The 22,705-nt window shown below is 37.9% G+C and overlaps 1 protein-coding gene across 8 annotated transcripts in view; it reads right to left on the bottom strand.

The window, feature by feature from the left end:
• Positions 1 to 2,492: 2,492 nt before the first annotated feature.
• The window catches only part of LOC109040282 (uncharacterized), a 105,645-nt gene continuing 85,432 nt past the window's right edge, over positions 2,493 to 22,705 (bottom strand). For all 8 annotated transcript variants that reach the window (XM_072305371.1, XM_019056161.2, XM_019056163.2 and 5 more), the window contains 4 exons: positions 19,123 to 19,305; positions 15,017 to 15,289; positions 12,124 to 12,324; positions 2,493 to 10,439 (listed from right to left, as the gene is read on the bottom strand). In XM_072305371.1, coding sequence (XP_072161472.1) covers positions 10,368 to 10,439; positions 12,124 to 12,324; positions 15,017 to 15,289; positions 19,123 to 19,305 — 729 coding nt within the window. In that variant the 3' untranslated portion in view covers positions 2,493 to 10,367. The remainder of the gene's footprint in view (positions 10,440 to 12,123; positions 12,325 to 15,016; positions 15,290 to 19,122; positions 19,306 to 22,705) is intronic.

Below are 22,705 nucleotides of genomic sequence, written 5' to 3'. Positions count from 1 at the left end.
TCAAATGCCGGAATCTCGATTCGAATAAAAAACTGTTCATTATATTTTTCGTACTTTTCGGTACATTTCGATGTTATAACTCTCAGGGAAACGATTGGTACGCAAGGTATGGGCTATCAAAGTTTACGATTCGCGCGCGCCGCCTGGAATCCGGGCGCTCTGAGTCGTCTGCACAGGCACACCCCCTCCCTTGCCACCGGTAAGTTTCACGAGATCACTTCCGGGGATATTTTAGCTGCCATTTTTAGGGTTTTTTTCAGTTTCACTTATGTAAAACTTAATTTAAATTGAAGACAGTGTACATTTTTGGAAAGAATGTGAAAAATGAATAAAAATTTGCGACTTACATTTTCCTATGTTGCCAAATTTTTAAGAAAAATCGTCCTTCTGGATGATATGAAGATATATATCTTTGCATCATCCAGAAGAGCAATGATGTCAGAGATGTCAGTACGATGACCGATGCATCAAGGTAGATGCTTGGAGACGCCAAGATGCACGCCTGAGCTTGCGCCTACGAGAGCAACGGCCCTCGCCCCAAGGCAATGAAGGAATCGTGAAAATGCGGACATAAAACCGTAGGTGATGACACGCCTCTCCACGACAACATGTATTTGTTCCATATTTTTTATTTTTGGCCTTAAAATGGCTCTCAATGAATTTTAAGGGGCCTTACGGTTCATTGTTGCCGTTTTTGGTCCATTTTAAGGTTTTCTTTTTTAATTATACAAATGATAAACTGAATTTATCATGGAAGCCGCGTACATTTTTGAAAATAACGCAAGAAAGTACGTCAATATTGTTCCATGTAACAGTTTCTGAGATTGCCAAATTTTCGAGAAAAATCGTCCTTAAATGCCAAAAATTGGATTAATTATTATCACTCGGAAGGTGCTAGGAAGGCAATTATGAATTTCATGTGAAAAATGTAAATTTTTAGTTATGGTTTACTACAAATAACATATCTAACATGGAAAATTACAATACATTTCACCGAAAATGTAATGGCTCGGATGAACGTGATGCAACGGAGCCTCAAGGTGCTTCTTCCTCATATTCCTCTGTGTCTCACCAGTTTGTTCCTGTAACCTTGAGATGGTCATTGGTTCTCAAGGCGCCTACTACAGGCTAGATACCCGAGAACAGAGACTGCGTGCCACTGCGTGGGGACATTGTCCCACTACTCCGCCTCAAAGTTATAATTCACTTCCTTTAACTGTCGACGTGATAAATAATCCGATTTTGGCACTTCAGGACGATTTTTCTTGAAAATTTAGCAACTTAGGAAAAAGTTACTCATATATTTTTATTCATTTTATAGGCCGCAAACCGTGACTTTCTGGTCAATTTTCAAATCATGGGAATCCAGGTACAACTATGCTTTTTTGAAGTATTGTACGGATGGGTAAGAGCTGTTATGTACGTCAAAATAAAAGTTGCAGCCCACTCACTTGAACCTCAGACTTAAATCATTTATCGCATTTCTGCCATTTTTGGCTCTTCGGGACGATTTTTCTTGAAAATTTGGCAACATAGGAAAATGTAAGTCTTAAATTTTTATTCAATTTTTACATTCTTTCCAAAAACGTAGACTGTCTTCAATTTAAATTAAGTTTGACATAAGTAAAACTGAAAAAAACCCTAAAAATGGCAGCTAAAATATCCCCAGAAGTGATCTCGTGAAACTTACCGGTGGCAAGGGAGGGAGTGTGCCTGTGCAGACGACTCAGAGCGCCCAGATTCCAGTCGGCGCGCGCGAATCGTAAACTTTGATAGCCCATACCTTGCGTACCAATCGTTTCCCTGAGAGTTATAACATCGAAATGTACCGAAAAGTACGAAAAATATAATGAACAGTTTTTTATTCGAATCGAGATTCCGGCATTTGACGATGTACTGGAGTTGAAAAAAAATTGGCCTTAAAGATTGTATGAAAATGGCATCATTACACTTTTAAATCACCCAAACAATCAAATTTATGGATTATTTCAAAAGAAAGCAATTTTTTGAGAATTTTTGTGCAAACCGCACCTCAGAATCATTTTTTGTTCGGAAGATATGGAATTCAATGGAATTCACCTTGGCAACGCTACGCTTGGCTTTGCTACGCGGAAAGAAATTCATTTCAGGCCTTGAACGTTTGGAAAAAGGTGTGTCCTATGATAAGGAATAAAATATTGAAAATTGGTCAAAATCTATGGGAAGGGGGGGGGGGGTTGCCGATTTTGCATACACCCCTTTCCATCTAATTAGAAAAAAGTAATAGGGGAGGTAATTAACTTTCAGATAACCCTGTAAAATCATGAATTAGTGTAAACATGATTAAGAATTCTCTAAATGATATTCATATGAAACAAAGGAAAACAGGTTACTTGTACTTGTAGTTCCTTGCAGAGAAGCAGAACGCTATTCATGATAACTTACGTAAAGTGTTATTAAAGCTGAGTTGCACAATATATATTACTTTCTTTGGCTTTCGAGAGGATAACATATCAAGAACTAGCTCGATTCATTTCTAAAACTTGGGTTTAAGTTTGATACATGTTTTTGAGGTTCCTATAACAGAATCATCAGATATGATGAAGAATTTTTTGTGATTACCTGCGAAATCAGATAAGATATAATTTAATTTTCTTGAGAAAGATGCCTGAAATCCAACCTTTAATGCAAAAGAATGAGCAAATCAAAAAATTTAAAACGTCATTCACAAAAAATAACTCACAGACACATACGTAAAAGAAAAAAACAAGAACAAGAAAAACCAAGACTAGACAATCATGAACCTTGGATGTATGGGTTCAGTTATAAAATGGAGCAATCAAAGATGACCCTCTGCAGAGAAAGAGACCTGTCTAACAAATACTTGAAATTGATTTATTAATATCCGGACATATGTGAGTGCTCTACAGATATTTGAGAATTAAATGTTCCAACAACAGGTAACTTGAACCCAATTTGTGGTGATTTAATGTTTGCAACTCAACTAACAATCGGATTAGAAGCTATTAATAATGCTAATATGGTACCCCAAGGACAATAGACTGAAATGCAACTTTAGCCCCTTTAGTGGCGCAAAAAACGAATAACTCGCACGTAAGTTATTGGATAGGTACACGAGAGAAAAATCCCCGCTGAAATCGTGAAATCCGATTTTTTAACCGACGTGGCAGAAATCGCTCTCCCGAAAGTTTGCCTCTATGGACTAAGGTCTCTTTTCCTGTAAATGGTCACAATTATACAAAGACTCTCTCAAAACAACTGACGTTTGACCTGGTTTGAGAAAATCATGCTAGCTATTGAAAAGTAGTTTGCATGAAGTTGCAGTCTGTACGCTCAGATTTAAAATGGGTCTTTGTTCTGCTTAAATAGTTAACAATTCGCAGTCACAGATATATTATGCGCACATGCGAAAAAAAATCCTCCCAAGATTTTGTACCGCTTTTTACATGGGTACGTAATTCAGGATAACTGGCATTTGTCAGTTCGAAACTTGCAATTTGTACAGGACATTTCTAAAAAGTTCACTTTTGACCAAGACATTGTAACCTGCAATGGCTTTTGCGGAGAAATTAAACGTGTAAAATTCCAGAATGTAATCTGTCCAAAAACCTAAAGGGGGTTTTTTCCCCATTTTTTCGTGACATCACTTCAGCTCCTTGAATTTTTGACCTAATGTGATTTCATTTTGAAGCTAAAGATATGGACTGCAAATCTCTTATAAACCAAATTTCAACAGGTAAGATGGCTTTTTCTGATCAAGCCATTTGTTAGTTGTTTTGAGACTGTCTACGTACTTACATGGCGAAAAAGCAAAATCATTGACAGTGTTTCCTTTCTTTTTGAAAAAAAGGAGATTCAATTTCCAGCAAAAGATGTGCTGATAGATGTATATCATAACAGAACAATGGAACAAAATAAAAAAAAATTGTATTGAGAGGAAACATTACCAGGAGTTTTCATTACTTTTGCTAATATTTTAAATAGTAGTAAATATGGCACATGGCTGAGTTTGGTGCTTAAAGACAGGCAGGTTACGGATATTTTGCAAAGAAAATCCTCCTCAGCGTTCCCATTGAAATAATAAATTATAATGTTGTGAGCCTGAGACTGGATCATCATGACTCGGTTCAGGAGGGAAATTTATGTATGATAATATGGCACTAGACAACAATAGGTCCGTTAGTCCGTCCAACAATGCCAGTTACAGAGTCGTGTTTGAATGTTTGATGCTTGTAATTAGCTAAAAGTAATCAAGTCTATCTAGTCAGTAACTTTCTATGTACAATATTAACCGAGATATCCATCGTGCTTTGAAAAATTCGGTTTATGAGGTCATTCACTGCAGTAGAGACACTCATGGTTTCTTCCACCTTGCTTTCATCAATCAGGGATGGCACACATTTGCACTGGTTACTCAACGTGAAACTCGGAAGAAAGCAAGGTGGGAGAAACCGATGGTGTCACTACTGCTGAGGATGACGGCATAAACCGAATTTTCAAAGCGAGATATCTTGGTTAATATTGAATGCAGAAAGTTGCTGTTTGGACAGATCTTATTTCTTTTGGAAAATCTGTCGGAATCAAGCAAAACACGATTCTGTGACCAACACAACTTACCCATTCTTTAAAAATATTTGGAGGAAAAAGAGGAAAATACAATACTTTAGGATTTCAGCATTCAGCTCATCGTTTTCTTAACTTAAATACGTAATCAAAACTACTTTGCAGTCAGTGTCAATTTCAAGGCACTACTGAGGATTATGAAGAAGCAATTATGTCCTACAGACTGATCTCGTGACTACATCATTCGATATAATGTCGAACTCTTGGTTCAAACCAAAACTAACTAACACATCCTCATGTACGAATTCTTCACCAGTAAAGTGTATTAATGTATTAAAATGTAGTCATTGACCGGTCATAAATCAATTACAGACTCATTAAACACGAGAACTTTCTATTGTAAGAAACACTTGGACGCATTTTACCACCATGTCGCATGGGGCGCGAATCAGAAACAAGGTTCTGTGTTTGTTTACTTTTGAACCAAGGGTTCGATATTATATCGAACGACGTAGCCACTAAATCAGTCTATTAATCAAAGGAAGTGATGCATTATTGATTTACTGCTGACCTAATGATCTCTCTTCCCTGTTGAGGAAATACTACTTCAAACACGCAACTCCCGAGAATTTGAGAGACTGGATGTATCCTCTGCACAAAAGAGAGAATGAAAAGATGTTGGACCTACACATGTGTTTTGTCAGAAGCATTATTTGATTGAATTAATATACAGCATAGTATGCTTTCCATAAACTTATTGTACCACCTTGTTATATGTATATATTCAGGATGTCTGGAAGTTAGTGCTCTTAACTTTCAGCATCGATTTTTCGGCTCAAAATTTGACTTTTTTCCTACATGTATATGCCTGAAAACGCTTCATTAGAGAGCTATGCGCTTCCTTTGCTATGCGCTACGCTTTCTTACGGTCCTTGCAGTAAAAACTGCCTACCCAGCAAGGAGCTTTGACGATCTAAAACTTGTTTGAAGCTCTGTTGCATCGAAATGACGTGTTTCTGGAAAATTTTGTGCAGGGCCATCACCGCTTGATTTTTCGCGCTCTTTCATATGCCATAATCCGTTTCTCCAAATATCATCCACCAAAAAAGTTATCGCAATTTTAAAATTCGGGAACGCTAGTAACGCCATTTTCCGAGATTTGTTGGTAGATGATGTTTGGAGGAACGGATTACGGCACGTGCAAGAGCGCGAAAAATCAAGCGGTCAAAGCCAAATGGTCCTGCACAAAATTTTCCCAAAACGCGTCATTTCGACGCAACAGAGCTTCGAACAAGTTTTAGATTGTCAAAAGCTCCTTGCTGGGTAGGCAATTTTTATTGCAAGGACTGTAAGAAAGAGTAGCGCTTGGAATTGTAATTAAACTAACGACCTACGACCCAAAAATAGGGCGGAAAGCACCCGTGGAGTAGTCAGTCACGTTTTCCCATCAAATGTTCCATAATGCCTAGACTAGACACGAAGTTTCAGCTACTACAAAAAATAACGAGGAGTTACATAAATTTGAAAGAAAAAATAATGGCAGCTTTGAAAGTGCATAGCTCACTGAAAAAGCGTTTCCGTGCATATGTGTAGAGAATAAAAAAGTCATATTTTGAGCTGAAAAATCGATCCTAAAAGTTAAGGACGTTAAATTCCAGACACCTTGTATGTACAGATGTTTTACATCGATGGTAAAACTGCAGAAATGCTTATCTCGGTTTGGGACGTTGCAGACTTCCCGTCATACTTAATTTTCTACATCAAAAACAAATAAACGTCATTTCTTGCAAACTCCGTCGTTTTTTCTTATCTATTCAAAGGATTTTCCGGGAAAATTTCGAGTGATTACTTCGGTTTAGTCTCCTTTCAAACAAGAAAATAGGAGCGGATTTTTTGAAACATCCCAACCAAGATACGCATTTTAGCAGTTTCACTGTCGATACACGAGGTCTGTTAGATTAGAAACCGGATTTTGGTGATAACTAGCCCGTAATGCGTCCGAATTTGGTTTTCTTGAACTTTCCTGATACCTGTTAGCATACTGAAGAACGCTACGTTCACAGATTTTGCTTGTTTTGATCAGTGTTCATGCTGTGTCACCTTGAATACGAGTAAGCCAGGTGCGTTCTACGAATTTGATCATGCGATCACTGATAGGGCAAAAATTTAACATTAAATTTTGTTTTAACTCCGTATACCTTGTGCCGAAACTTTTGGTATGTTAAGTAAAAATTACCAAGATCATTGTTTAAGTCGCTCTCACTGTTTTGAGTGGGTTAAATGATTCAAAACTGGTCAGGAGTCCGTCGTAGGTGAGGAGCGCGGGAATCGACCATCAACGGCAACTGACATTTGTCAAGAGGAAGAAGAGCAGGCAAAAGTGCTCGAAAATGGTCGTTTCTAGCTTGCTGAACAGAGTAATATTTCTTAAGGTTCTGTACATACAATTTTGATAGAATATGTAGACATGCATCGAGTTTCAGGTACACTTTGCCCCTTGACTGTTGTCCGTTGAGTCAAAATCCAACCAAAAATATCAATTTCCCTTTAGCTGCTTGAACGCTCAACAATGATCCTACATTTTCGGATAGGATAATTTTCGTTGACAAAACTTGAGTGTGCGGTCACGATATGGAGACGAAACTCCAATCATCTTTGTGAGTTGAAAAAGGTAGTGCAAGACCGAAAAAAGAGAGACAAGTTCGGTCAAACATAAAAATCACAGAACACCCATGATGTCACCTTACTTCAAGCCACATACCAACGAAGTTAATTAGGAATTTTCAAATTTATGAACGTAGCGTTCTTAAATATATTTTCAGCTATCAGAAAAGTCCAAGAAAACCTAATTTGGACGCATTGTAGGCTAGTTATGACCAAAATCCGGTTTCTAATCTAACAGACCTCGTTATAGGACCATTTGTGCATCTATTGATGCTAGTAGGCTGATTAAAGAACCGTATGTAAAAGGCTTTAAGCAAAAAATTGAGAAAATATTGGCAACCTTACAAATTTTAACCCGTTTCCTGCTGTCAAAATTCAAATAAACCACTTTTTTTGAAATTGAAGAGCAGCATGCCACCAGAAAAAGCTTCAAATGTTGTGTACAAACTTAACTATGAAAATTGCGAGAGAGCTTACAAAAGCGTGACAAAACAGCACCTGGGAGAACAGATACCACCCCATTAATACGACAAGAACGAGAAAAACGAGGGCGAGATTGTATTTACTACTTTTTGCAATGAGGAACACTATCTCTATAAAAGCACCTTTTAGTTTAGGGAAACTAATGGCACATATGTTATTTCTAAAATCAGCCGGAAATAGGGGTCCCTTATTACAAAATGTGGTCCATTTCATGAGGCTATCTACATTAGGCGGTGCTCCAATGCTATCAATTATAGGAGCGACACCGATGTATTGGGTGTTGCCTACAATGTCTTGTTATGATGAGCCTTAACCTGAATGACAGCGACTGCCCATCAGCAGTTAGTCGGGAAGATCAGTGCGTGTTTTCGTTTTTCGGCTGATTTTGAAAACAGTGACAGCATAACCCGATCGCGAGCGAGCTCGCAAATTTACAGTTTGGTGCAGTTTGTAGCCCTTTTGAAAATGCCGTGACACCGAACAATTTCGAGTAACAATTCGCGTAGACCATTGTTAAGGCAAAGTTCTTACCTAGTCAGTGTTCAAAATTCATCATGTGGCGTATCGAGCTCGATTTAAAGGGGCCATTGAAGATTTTCTGGGGGCTGAAATGACTTTTTGCGAGTATATCATGGCGCATTAAGTGAAAAGTTAGATGCAAGATGTTTTAGTTACGGAACTAGTAGCTGTAACTTGGGGAAGAGAAGAGCTCCAAAAAGCACCCAAGAGAAAAATTATGATTTTTAAGGGGGGGGGGGGCAATTTTTAGGAGCCACGTTGGCGCAGAGCCTTCATTTTTAGGCACCATGACCAATTTCTGAAGCGCATTTGGCGCCTGTGAGTTTCGAACACTGTTCCTAGTACGTACTTATAACAGTTAGGTCGTAGTTTATTAATATATACGAAGAAATAACTTAAAACAGGACTGAGGCCGCAAATAATAAAAAGAAACACATAAATTAAAATAAAAAAATCCGGGACATTTCGCCGGGATCAAACCCGCATTTTCAACCGGCAAAACAAGAAAATTAAAAGAAGGACACAATGAGCCTCACCGTTGTTATTGTGAGACTGATAGTGCAACCATAATAAACAAGCAAGTGCAACTTGAAATAAATCACATCGAAGCAGAGATTACTCAAGTGTTCCAGCTCCATCTAGGCCCAAAAGGAAGAACTGCTGCACGTAATATATATGCACTTAGAAACTCTTCTTAGTCAGCTGAATTTCGGGCACCAACTGACTTATTTTTCTCAGCTCAAGCCAAAAAACTGAACCAAAGTCGCTCGTGAAGGCACATTTAAACGGCACAGCGCGACGCATTGAGCTACTCGTTGGGCCGCCTTGAGCCAGGATTTCCTCCAAACGTGCTCTACAGAAAGGATTCGGAGCTTTCCTGTGGAAAGCTTGTCGAACAGCACGTCCGGCGGCCTGACAAGCCTTCGAAATGGGAAGGAAACTGCACTGAACAAGAACCATACATCTTCCAAAATTCGTCGTATTTTCGAACAATGGCTTGACACTGAAGCATATTTGGGATTCTCAGATTTTGGTGCTACACTGGGATCGTATAATCCAGAAGCAAATAAATCTTAGACGATCAGAAAAAAGTGCTGCTGAGTGCAGCTACGAAAGATAACTCTTAATCTCCCCTTTCTTAGAGCAGATTGACTGATCATCATACCTCACTTTTGCCAAGGCTTATCTACCTCAAACTTTGTCCTTTGTGACCCATGGGCAATTGAAACTATATCAGGGTTGTAAATATTGAGGCAATAAAAAGAAAAACAACGCACTGAATAATGAGATAAAGACAACAAAAAAGAAATGAAATGCAACACAACTATAGCTGCTGAGGCAAGAGGAACAACAACCAAATTTAGGGAAAGGGGGTGAGATCATAAGACATAATCCACTGCAAGACGTGCAGATCAAATCAAGACATTCCTTTCTGCTTCCTTCTTCTTTTCCCTCTCGTCCGGACTGAACACCTGACTCCCCAAGATAAAAAAAAAGTCAACGGTATATCGAGCATGTTAACCAACTGCACTTGTGCACTCCTACACCCTTCGCCTACCAAACGTCTTTACGGAGGCGGCAGCCTTTGAGATTCAAATTGTTCAATTTTGCGTCATATTGCACAATTTCTTTTGGGTACATTTACACAGTTCCCTGAAACCAGAACAATTAGTTGTCTTGGAAATCGCTTGCCAATTCGGAATTTAAAAGTTTTTTTTACAGAAATGTTGACTTAAACGATTTATAACGAACGACAACACTATATAACAAATTTTCTTAGCTCAGAATTTCCTCACAGTTCCATGATAGATGTAAGAGGGACTCGGTTCGAGTTAGAAGACTTTCATTCTCCAGTGGCTTCATTCTCCTATCTCTGCTTTATCACTTTACTAATAAATACTGTTTCTTGGAAAATAAAAATAGAAGTCAAAACGATAGGCCCACAAAGAATAGCATAGTCAAAATTTGGGTAGACTCATACTCTTTGCAACTGATTTGAGAGCTAACCATGCCTAAATATAAAAGCATGTAAATTGCCTCTCATTTCTGATTTTCATTTTCAAGAGGTTTAATTGGGAACACTGAGACAAGCATAAAAACAAGAATCAACCTGTTGTCAGCTTGATAACTTTCCTAAATTAAATGAATACGGGGGTTTCTTGACCAGTGAGTAGCCGGAACATCGATGTCGGCATTGTTTTCATTAGAATCTGAAACAGGGGAAAAATTTCATTATTCAATTAAATCCTAGCATAGCTTAAAAATGGAAATAGTATACGACTGAATTAGACGTAGATTCAAATATTTGTTCAAGAGTAAGTTGGTAAAACCTTGTGACTTCCATTCTGCAAGCATTCATAAAAACTTAGGTTAAATTTTTTTCTCATCTTTCCCTCAAATGTCAGGCTAGCATAAAATTTTGAATATAATATCAATACAAAGAAACTCGCAAGGTTCATTGCCTAAATTATGAGAGATGAAAATACAGGGTGTAACAACTAAGTAGCAACAAACTTTCAGGGGTTGTTCTATGGCTCAAAACAAACAGAAAAATCCTTAACGAAAATCCTCTAAGATGCGTGGTTCTCGAGTTACAGGGAGTTAAATTTTTGAAAAAAAATACTGTACGTGTTCGGTTATGACGGCACAGTGGCTATCCTAATTGTCGGAACCTAAAACAATTGTGGTTTCGTAAAGTACTCAAGAGCCTAAGAGAAGGTTCTTTCGTTTTTTTTTGTAAAACCCCTCCTAATGGAGTTATTGACCACTTAAAAAAAAAAAAAAACCGTTTTACCATGCCAAAATAAGAAAGGTGAGAATGTACGGGAAAATGGTATTTTTTTTAGCGGTCAATAACTCCATTAGGAGGGGTTTTACGAGAAAAAACGTGAAAACCTTCTCTTAAGCTCTTAATGAGTGCTTTACGAAATCACAATTGTTTATAGGTTCCGACAATTAGGATAGCCACTGTGACGTCATAACCGAACACGCACAGTATTTTTTGTCAAAAATTGAACTCCCTGTAACTTGAGAACCACGCATCTTAGAGGATTTTCGTACGGACTATTCTTTTCGTTTTGAGTCATAGAACAACCCCTGTAAGTTTGTCACCGCTTGAATGTTACACCCTGTATGAGGAGGGGGCTGCGATTCTAAAACACTGCAATTAAGATTTGTGGTTTGGGAGTTTCACAGTTACGTATACTTATTAGCGAAGTTGTTGCAACTTGGGCAAAATTAAAGGAGCTAGTGAAATTCTGAGGGGAAAACCATGTTGGCCATTTAAAAGACCGCCAAAAACAGTGTTAAACGGACAATTTTAGAATTTATAAGAATATGCCTTTACACCTTATATGTATAATGTGTGTATTGAGTTTTCCATAAACTAAGTACTGAAAAATAAGACTACTGCGTGGCTTAATTTAGGAGCCTATGCAACATGGATTGAAGTAATTTTTTCTTTCTTTATTTATTACCAGCCAATGGGCACCTTTAGAAGAGCTCTCAAGTTGATAATTTTCAAAAACTCACTTACAGATTATCCAATCTTCTCCTTCTCATCCTTTTGAAAGATACTGAGAGGTCTTCAAGATGCTGTCTTTAATGGTAAGTTTTTAAAAAGAGCATTTTGAACCATTACTTTAGATCAACCTTACCCTGAAACGAGTGCTCTCATTTTCCTTCATCTTAAAACGTTTCAAAATGGGAGACAGAAGTAATTCCTAATTTTCCTCCTCCTCAATTTAATTTTCTAGCAGAAGTGTAAAATCTGTAGGTTTTAGAAAAGACATGGCATAACTGTGAGAAGATTTAAAGTAAATGCAATAGCTTTGTTAGTTAATTATAAAATGAGTACGAACTTACACACACACAAAAAAGGCAAAATTTTCATACCTCGCCTACACTTGTTGCCAATAGGTTCACTATCTTCTCATGCGGAACAGCAACAACACTCTGATTGTTGATTTCAATTATCCTATGTCCTACTCTGACACCACCTCTTTCAGCTATGCCACCTCTGAGAAGGCTACATATGACGCCATTTTGCACACTAAAGCCAAGCTGATATTTAGTGTCAGGTCGCTTAATTTTAACCTTAAACAAAAAAAGAGAAAAACCATATCAAAAATAATTCCACGGTGAAACTCTCAATTGATGAAAGGGACAGCAACCCAAAAAATGACTTAGCCTAAATCAAAAGCTCAGAACAGGAGCCCAGACGGAGAGGAGAATAGCATACCGTTTCATCGGACAAATGAGGTGGAGCAGAGAGTATAGTAGATTGACCAACATTCTTCAAGCAACTGAGTTTTTAGTTCTTGCCTTAAATAGGTGCCAAATTTTGTTGGCTCTTTTACATAGAGGTACAACATCCATTGATTTGTCTAAACCACACCACCGACCAATCAGAAGCTGTGAACTCGACTCAAGTGCAGTCGAGACTTGTTCTAGGTATATGTAAGTATTGCGGAAGGACCAAAAAAACTCGACCACAGGGCTTCTTCTCCTTTGGTTTGCCAATCTGGTTCAAAGAGTCAACCAAATCAACTCACAGAAATTCGTCTCTTGTCAAATGTAACCAGCAGTTAGACCATAGATAGAACCAGCCCTCAATACACAGAGAATAACAATTGAAAATTATATATATTTGTGTGTGTGTTTTTTTTTTCTCGTTTGTACGCACAGTTCAGGGATAAGTGTTTATGCCCGTTGCAGAGCGAGCAGTTGAGTCTGGATGCGTTCGCATCTCCAACCTGCCTGATCATCATATTATTTGGGTTTTCCTTGTTTTGTTGTGAGAGTTGTTCAACAGCGACCGTAGATGTTGTGAGGATCACACTTTTGTATAATGCCTCGCGTCATATTCATGACGGCATTATGATGCTGTCTTGGATTTTGGATCTCTCAGCATGACCTCGACTAAATATTTCAATGAAAGCCACTTGAGCTGAACACTCCCGGATGCGTTTGTATCTCCAATCTGCCTGAAAATCATTTTTTTCGGGTTTTCCTTGATTCGTTATGAGAGTTGTTCAGCAGCGACTCTAATTGACAAACTTTTGGAATTTCTTGGCTTTGTTTTCCCTGCAAAATGGCGTGGACCCAGTACAGCACCGTTTCTCTATTGTGTGTAAAGGTGGAGAAATTTTTGCAGCCCCAATACAGATGATAACCAAGACAAAATGGAAAAACAAGGCTAAAATATTAAAAAACAACCTGAGTCATTTCGGAGCTGAATAGCTCCTTTTTCAATGGGCCAAATCTCTGATCGTCCAACATGTAGCAGGTCGTTTTCAGCTTTTTTCTAGCTTTTTACTTTTTAATTTGGCCAATTGAAGAAGGAGCTACACCGCTCCGAAAGTCGCAGGCTGTTCTTTTATATATGTATATCCTTGTATATTTTAGCTTTGTTTACCCATTATATATATACGCACACACACACACACACACACCCTCACCCTCACCCTCACACACACCCTCACACACACACACCCTCACACACACACACACACACACACACCCTCACATACAACATGATACAAACGATGATACAAAAATTGGGATAAAAGCTGTAAAAACACACACATATGAAAACCGTACGTTTCGAGGTGAAACGTACGGTCTTTATATGTGTGTGTTTTTACAGCATTTATCCCAATTTTTGTGTCATCATTCATATACATATGAGGATATATATGTAACAATGGCGGTCGCTGACATCCGCCATTTTAAGGACAAACGCTTTTTTCGAAATCTAGAGCCTCCAAGAATGCCTGTGCAAAGTTTCAGATTTCTAGCACAATTTTTCGGCGAGATATGAACTTAAAAACATGTTATTTGTAAAAACAGCGTGTGTGAGAATCAACTGTTTTCCCCGGCCGGCGCGGCAGGACACTGTGGAGATTTGAACCCACTTGCGATAACTGCCAGCCCACCGGCCATGGGCTGTAGCTGACACTCAAATTATACGCATCGGGACTGTCTTGCCAGAATTGTTGAATTTTTGACTGAGTTTAGAATTTGTTCCTAGTTTTTGTTGCAAAAGTTACAAACGGTTTAGTTTCTTGTTCAATTTTGTTAAATGACTCAGCATTGACTTACTTTTGGTTCATTTTAATCGTTTCACCAGCCTTACCCTTCCTGAAAACTTTGTTTCATGCATAAAAAAGTGTTTGCAGTAAAAATAGCGGATGTCACATTTTTTTCAAATCGCTGTTACTCCTTCAATTATTCACTTACATGTATTGTAAAACGTGTGTCTTTACCGGAAGAGTTGCTTTTCATGAAAGTCTTCATAAGAATCATCTCGGTTCTACGGGCGGAAAAGTGCAAAGCTTCAAAAACTTCAAACGCGATTTTCTCACAATGTGAAAACTCGACATCCGCTATTGTTACAGATAAGTCCTCATATGTATACACATACACATTAACATAAAAATAACTATATTTAAAGATAAACATGAATTCAAACGGCATGCTAATTGCGTGGTCTTTGGTCCAGGTCTGACATCAGGAGAAAACGCAAAACGGTATATTTCCTCCAGAAAATACACTAAAAGTAACAAGAGAGTACAGAATGGTAACTATCATCAAAATTTTCATGAAAATCACTGCTATCCAACTTGAATTTTAGTTCTTTTCTGCCTCTGATTTCTCTTTAGGATGACGTAGATCTAGCTGTAGTCAAACATATTGATTAACAGTGCAACAAAATTTAAATTTGACAGCGTTTAGCAAACTAGTCTTTTTCCTTTTTCTTTCTTTTGGTTTTTTTTCTCTATCTTACCTCCACAACAGGTGCACAAGGAACGACAGTCAATTTGACCACTGTATGGGTTTTTGAGTTTTTTATGTAGTTTTGACAAGTTGACAAGGGAAGCCCAACAAGACTGACTCCATTGACTGCGATAATTTGATCTCCTATATTAAGTTGACCACAGCGAGCTGCTGCTCCTGCCGGTGCTAAATTGGCTATGACAACAGTGGGTAGCATTGAGCCCCAACCAGATTCTACTATCACAACACCCAAGATTTCTCCTTTAGCCTTGGGCACAACAACCTGAAAATCGTTATAAAGAAATATTAGAGTTAAAAATTTTAAAAAAAATGAAAAATTCATGCGTTAGTGACCAATTCCTTCTTGAATATTAAAACCAGATACAAGCAGCCAGACATAAGTAAAATCAAAGACAGACTGCAAGAAAAAGGCTGAAAACGCACACAAAGCAAGCTTAAACATCCCCCCCCCACGCCTCCTTCAGACACTGAACTTTAGAATTTTCAAATGTTTAATAAATAAAAAAAAAAAAAAAAAAAAAAAAAAAAAAAAAAAAAAAAAAAAAAAAAAAAAAAAAAACAGAGAAATAATCTAATACTGGAGACTGACTCAACCTGAGCCAAGCACAGAAGCTAAACTGAAAAATGTTGAAATTTAAGTAATTCAAAGAAAATTACAAAAAAATTAACTGGTACTCAGAAAGCAATCTGTAGTGTGGCATTCTCTACAGGGTTCCAGAACAGATCATGTGGGCTCAAGCATCATCTAACCATCAACACCACTGAGCTTTTCAATGTCTGCTGTTAAATTACACATGCTATCCAGATACATTGAAATGTGAATCTTCTCATTTTTATCTCCCGCAAGCTACGCAATGGACTCAGATCTGCCTAGTGCTTGCAGAGGGCTATCCCATTCTAAGAGTCATACCAGTGTATTTTGAGGTGTTTGGTCACCAGTTGCTGCATCTAACCTGCATAACCTTTTTCACAGTTTTAGGTTTTTCATATACCGCATCAGATTCCTCATCAATCGGAGTTTTTTTCTTTAACCTAACCATAAAATTTTGTGTATGTTGTAACGCTTAGAATTATAGTGTTTCAACATTCCTGAACAATTTTCTTAAAGGTAATAATCTTAAAGGCTAAAACAGGACTTATGTTAATGTTGATAATTTAATGACTGGCATTGGCTGCACGTTGAAGAGTACTGTTAACAAAGCTATACGGACAGCAACTTTCCCATAAAAGTTTTTCACCTCAATTTACCATTTCATTCCTAAAGTCTCGGCTAGTGAGGCGTGAACTTGGTTCGTTTGGTGCGTTTGGTCAGGTCTTTTTTCTTAGCAGCCATAATTGGTTTTCTTGAGCTTTTCTTCCGTAGCTTGCATGTAACTCGGACATGGAGTGCGTTCAGCTTGTAAGCTTTCTGCTGGCAATACAGGCAACACAGTGCTTCCGCTCATTAACCAGACCATTGCAGGACTCGGATAGGTGATCAGGGGATGCGCAAAAATGGCACAGCTGATCAGAAACCCTGCAAAATTTTGCCGGGTGGCCGTATCTGTAGCACCTACAGCACCTTGCTGCAACAACATCATCAAAGCATGGGAAAAACCAATAAAGACATGGTGGACAATCATTAATGTGTGTCTAACAGTTGGAGAATTTTCTGCTATAATTGTTTTTGTGTTGAATCCTTGATCAATATGCGTTTGATATGACTTGACAATCTTGAAGCCAGACTTGAAGTCAGTATCATTAAATCGCGCATTTTGCTTCGTAAAACTGTTCTTATCACAAATCTCGTGAAGGATCTCGTCATTCGAGAGGTCATTCTCGATATCATGTATCCTAAGTTGGAGTTTCGAAGGACGATCGGGTTGCAGGATAATGTGTCCATCTCCTCGAGCAATTTTTGGATTTGACCAGATAAATCCTGGTCACTCACTGTTATTTGAGCACTGTTTTTCTTAATTTTGATCTTTCTAATCTGAACATCCGTACTTTTGAGGTTCTTTTTAAGTAAGGCCGGAGAATTGTCAATGTTGGCACCGTCGGTTGCTTTGACTTTTAAAAGATGCACATCCGTAGAGGGGAACGCAAGGCCTTGCCAATTTTGAACATGGGGGCAAAAAAGTCCCCAGATTTGGTCTCTTCAACAATCTTGTCCAGGCGTTTTGACTTTTTGCGAGAAGTTCCGTTGCCGTTAAACTTAACGGCTTCAGAGTAATTAGCCTGACTGATTTTAATTTCGTTAACTGAGGACTGCATTCGGCGTTGGCAAGTTGTGCTTCATTGATGATCTCGACTTTGATGCTACTGAGTTTCAAATCAAGAAGTGCGGCTACTTCCTCCAGTAAGCATTTTTTTTTCTCATCTCCAGTGTTTTTTTCAGTAGCAATTGAGTTGCTGAGAAAATTCTCTGGCAGATTAAAGGAAGATACGAGGGCATTTTCTTTGACGTCCGCCATGCTATTTGGGGCGTATCGAAATAGGCCTGAGATTTTCTTTAGAAGGGAAAGCATCTCCTGCAGGCCCTTGATCTTATAGATTGATCTGGTCCATTCTGCATTCATCTTGCATCCATTTTGTTCTGCTAGATCAGCCTCCATGGTGCGGTCTTCGGGAGATTTATCGAGTGATGTCATTTTCTATCTCTAACCGTTCAAAAGTTACGAGAGCGGGTACGGACTTTTGGGACACCCTGTATAATCTTTCCTTAAGCACGGTCAAAAGCCATCAAAAATGTTACCCTCATCAAACCCTACGAAAGGGTGGTGGGGGACTCCCAAAAACATGAAATTCGAATTCATTGGGCCCTATTCAACTGATCACCTTTCAGAACTCAGAAACCACTTTTCCTTCAAAAAAGGCCTGGAGCGGTAGGTCTGGGCCACCCTGTATAGAAGAATAAAGGCAGGAGTACCGCAAGGATCATGCCTCGGCCCATACTTATATGATATCATCATCAGCAACATCCCGAAACCAAAAAGGGGCTTCATCAGCACTTCTGCAGATAATACTGCCTCAGCAGAAAGAGACGAAGACATCTTTATTCCTAATCATAGATTACAAAAATCTATTGATGAAACGGCTGGGTGGATTTCTGACAATGGCGCCATGCTCAACGCAGGTAACTTTGCTCATACTGTTTTTATAAATAGGAAAATACCACAATTACCAGTTCTCATAGAAAATGAACAAGTTCTTTATGTTACAAGCGCTAGATACTTAGGAGTTTATTTAGACTGTAGGCTTACGTTTAAAGATCATATTAGGACAGAATTAAATGAAAAGTGTAAAACAATGTATTTAGAAAAAAGATCGAAATTGTTAAAGAAAAAAAAATTTTACTGCATGATCAAATATTAAAACCAATATGGAAGTGTGCTTCACAACTGTGGGGTTGTGCAAGCAAGTCTAATATAAATAAGGTAGAAAGATTCCAGTCAAAGGTTTTGTGAGAAATCATTGGGGTACCATAGTTCGTAAGGAACTTAGACATAAGGAGAGAATTCGAGGTACCCTTGGTTAGACAACTGATTGCTGAAACAGCAAGGAAGTACAAATTTCGACTAGAAAAACATGCAATGAAGAGGCTGTAAACCTCTGAGATAAAAAAATTTTAGAGAAAAGGTTAAAAAGGTGGGAGACCTTCCAACTCCGATCAAGATTCACTTTGTAAGTAGAAATCTGTGAGGTATGAGATAGAGTGTGAATGGAGAGTGAAAGGAGGACTATTAAGTAATTAAACTAGTAACTTATATGTTTTAATATTTTGAAAAAAAAAAGACAGAGAATTTTATAATACCAGTTTTTATAGATAATGGTTTTATTATCTAACGTTACTTTGTATATTCAGTAAAATCGATTTGGATTATTTAAATCGTGTAGATGGATCCAAGACATATTCTTGTAGTAGCTATGTTTTACTTAAATATAATTTGTTTAAAAAAAAGAAGAATGAAATGCAAGTTTTCATTTGAAAGTTGACACCTACTCGAGACTAAGAACCTTACAGTTTACACATTTTTTTTTTTTTTGGAGGCATAAAAGAAGCAGTTCTCAGATATTTCTATGCATATACACATAGAGGAATAAATGTAATGTTACCTCTTTTTGCAACTCTTTTCTGGCGAACATCTGAAGCTCATCACCAAATATTTCCTGAGAATTTAATACTTCCTGATAGTCCATCTCTTTTACGAAACTATGATCCTCTATTCCATTAGCCTTCAAAAATTCCATATATGCGACTTGGAAAGCTTGACCAATAGATTGCGCTATGAATTGGGCCTGAGAATTAATTAGACATCCATTAATTTTGTACCATGAAGAACTTCTACAGATAGAAGATGAAAAAAATATTCACAAGCTACTCTCCTGAGTTTTGATCTCATATCTAGCTGTCTAGATTATAAATACATAAACATTTTTATCTGCTCTTACCATATGAATAGATTGCAAAAGGGTAAAATATGTTAAGTTAAAGAGTTAAATAGTGCTGGGTCCCCACAATCAGTTTTATACTGATAAATATTAAATGAAAACATAATCTCCAATTTTGATGCTTTTCTTGGCCTCTTATTCTCTTCTGAAAGGTATGGACCAAATACTACTCCAACATCGTCTTTAGACACTTATTGGGTAAAACTTTGGCGTTTTTACTACTGAAACAGTCAATTATGCTTAATCGAGACCCTTCTGTCCCAGACGATTTTTGCCTGGAACAGCGGATGTCAGGATAAACCGAAATTTCCTTAGAACATCCAGAAAGAAAGTGAAAAAAACACGGGTCTTTTCAATTCTTTGTTCTAACTCTTTTGCACCAGCATGAAAATACTCAAAGTCATCCAGACACTTGAATTCGACCATTGAGACCCTTGGTAATATATCCACTGCAATCCCCTTGAAACAGCGAGACTTAGGAATTTTACCTATCGCTAATTGGTCTTATTTGTCAGAAGTCAGAACCAGCCATGTTCACACATGTCAGAACTGAGATTCCGTCCCTAGCCTTCTTCAAGTCACTTGATATTTCAAATGAGAAAGAAAGTAATCCACCTGAAGTTGCTCTACACTAAAATCCAAATTCGTCAGCATTGTAAATGTCAGCTACACAATACCTTTTTGAAATGCTAGGGAGTCTCTGTTTTTCACTGGTCAACTCTTGCCAAATCTGCGCTATTTGTCTCACTATAAAATTTTTTTGTGCATCATTTTCTTCTTACTTTTCCAGTAGAAAAGCCAACTCTCTTACATGTGGAAGTCTTTAAGCCCCACTCTTGTGGCCAGTTGCTCTATTTTTTCCTTTGTGAACGTTTTTCGGGCAGAAAGCTGCCCTGATAAAATGGAGATTTTTTTCCATTGCTAGTATGTGAAAGATTCCATTCAGGAAGATTTTGTCCCAATAAAGAGGTTGTTCTGATTAACCAGTGTCCCAATTAGGCGGAGTTGATGGTAGTATACATTTTTATATAATCTAGAGTTGATATGTCTACATCACTTCATTGAAAAGGAATACTATAAATACAGTAGAAGTGCAGAGACCAAGAATTTCCTTCTCCTTGAACTTCCTTAAAGATTTAAACATTAAAATAGAAAAAGAAAAAATAAAAAGATGGCTATCTACATTTCTTGGAGCACTCAAGAAAAGGATGGTGAAACTCATTGGAAATTGTTTAAAAACTCAATTGCATCAGGAAGATGGGCACATTTTTTATTACTGTAAAAATGAGGCAACCAGACTACAGCAAAGACATCGTTCTGAAAGCGCCAATTTTAGCACCAAACTGGTTTTGACCCAAATCTTTCTCAGATGTTGTACTAGGTGTCCCCAATGCCTGGGTAAAAAATCGGCTTCCGCGGATAATTACGGAGAGCACAGGGGCAAAATTGCCATTTTTGCAAAACTTTGAAAATCAATGTCTTCGGAACAGTTTGACAGTATGTGTTGCAGTTTGCACTAAAAACATCAGAAAATATTCTATTCAAAAATATCGATGTTGTTTTGATGAATGCATATTTTATTGTGATCCTAATTAGATTTTTTCGATTTTAATTACTCAATTTTCTTTTGTTGAATGTATCACTTCTCTAGGCCATCATTGTCATGTGAACAAAAACTAGTCTATGTGATTTTCCATGGAATTGTGAATCTACCACACTTTGTTTGACCTAAGGGGAAATGGATTGTTCCAGAGTTCCAGCGATTTTGGTGCGCACAAATGGTCGGCAGTATGGGCCTATCGCTAACTTTTGCTGGAGCAAAAATAGAAGTTGTCTCTTGCAGTAAATGGCTCAAATATAACAATAAGCGCACTGGCAAAGTCTGACGTGCACACCTAACTTCACTATCTGCGAAAGAAATTTGCGATTTCTTCAACTTCCCATTTCAAAGACGATACTACGGCACGGTTGAACATCTTGTTAGAGGACTTTTTCTATTCAACCCTTTCGCACCAGGTTGTTTTGCAATATTCAACAAGGCCGACGCTTCTGCACACTAATCAAGGGGAGCACAAGGTCAATCAAGGCAAATCCATGAACAAGCAGAAAATGTGAATGTAAACACGCCGGTTGTTAACAAGTGGTTAGAATCTCTTTTCCCATCACATGATGTGTTTTAGTGGATTGGCATTGGCCATGTTGAATATTTTGTAGCATTCTAGTGCGCAAGGGTTGGATGGAACAACTCCTTCAAGATATACTCTAATGCAGGTATGGATAAATGGAGTGCTGAAGTGACAGCGCTGAGAATATAGGCCATCGCTTGATGTCGCAAATCTAACTGTCTTTAATGCGCAGTTCAAAATGGCCTTTTGAAGAGGTTCTGGCAGATCTCGTAGCTTCAATAAGCTGTCAGATGAATTTTCAAAATTAATAATACTCAAAATAACGAAAAACTCAACTAAGAACACTAAAAATTAACACGAAATTGACGAGACCCACTCTCAGAACAGAATGTAAACAAGTTTTCAATATGGCGTCACAGTCCTACCATTGGACGCTGTCAAATCTACGCGTTTTGACGGCTTTCTAAAATTCCATTTGTCCATACTTGTAGTAGAGTACCTTGCATCACCTGAGAAATGTTCACCTGTAACGTAGTATCGTTTTTGCAGTGGGAAGCTAAAAAAAAAAAACAAATTTCTTAGGGAAATTACAAAGTTGGGAGTGCATTCCGGGTTTGCTAATGCCCTCATCGTTATTTTTGAGCCATTTTCTAAAAGGAATAATTCTTATCTTTGCTCTAGCCTAAGTTTACAATAGGCCCATTCGGGCGAAGAGAAACTAAGGCTTGTATTATTTACAGAACCCTCATTGAAGAGTGCTTCCTACGAAGATATTGATAAAGTTTTGCAAAAATGGCAACATTACCTCCCTGCTTCCCCCTCCCCAATAATTATCCCATAAGTCTGAAATTTTGCCCAAGCATTAAGAACACCTGGTACAATATCTGAGCAAAGTTTGGGCCAAAACCAGGCGGGGGCTAAAATTGGCGTTTTTGGAACGTCTTTCTCATGACCCTATTTGCCCCGAAAAGTACAAGTGGGTAAAAGATTGCTCAACAAAGACTGTCATCTATGAACATTTATTGAAAATAAAATTTGCCAGGTTTTTGGCAGTCTTAATGGTAATTGAAGCGAGACAAGCTAAAACCGCTACTTTCCATTTTTCCAGTCTTAAGTTTTTT

The sequence above is a fragment of the Bemisia tabaci genome, chromosome 1 (genome assembly GCF_918797505.1).
Source record: "Bemisia tabaci chromosome 1, PGI_BMITA_v3".
NCBI lineage: Eukaryota > Metazoa > Arthropoda > Insecta > Hemiptera > Aleyrodidae > Bemisia > Bemisia tabaci.
The sequence above is the reverse complement of the archived record's forward strand: the minus strand, read 5'-3'. Positions and strand labels throughout refer to the sequence as shown.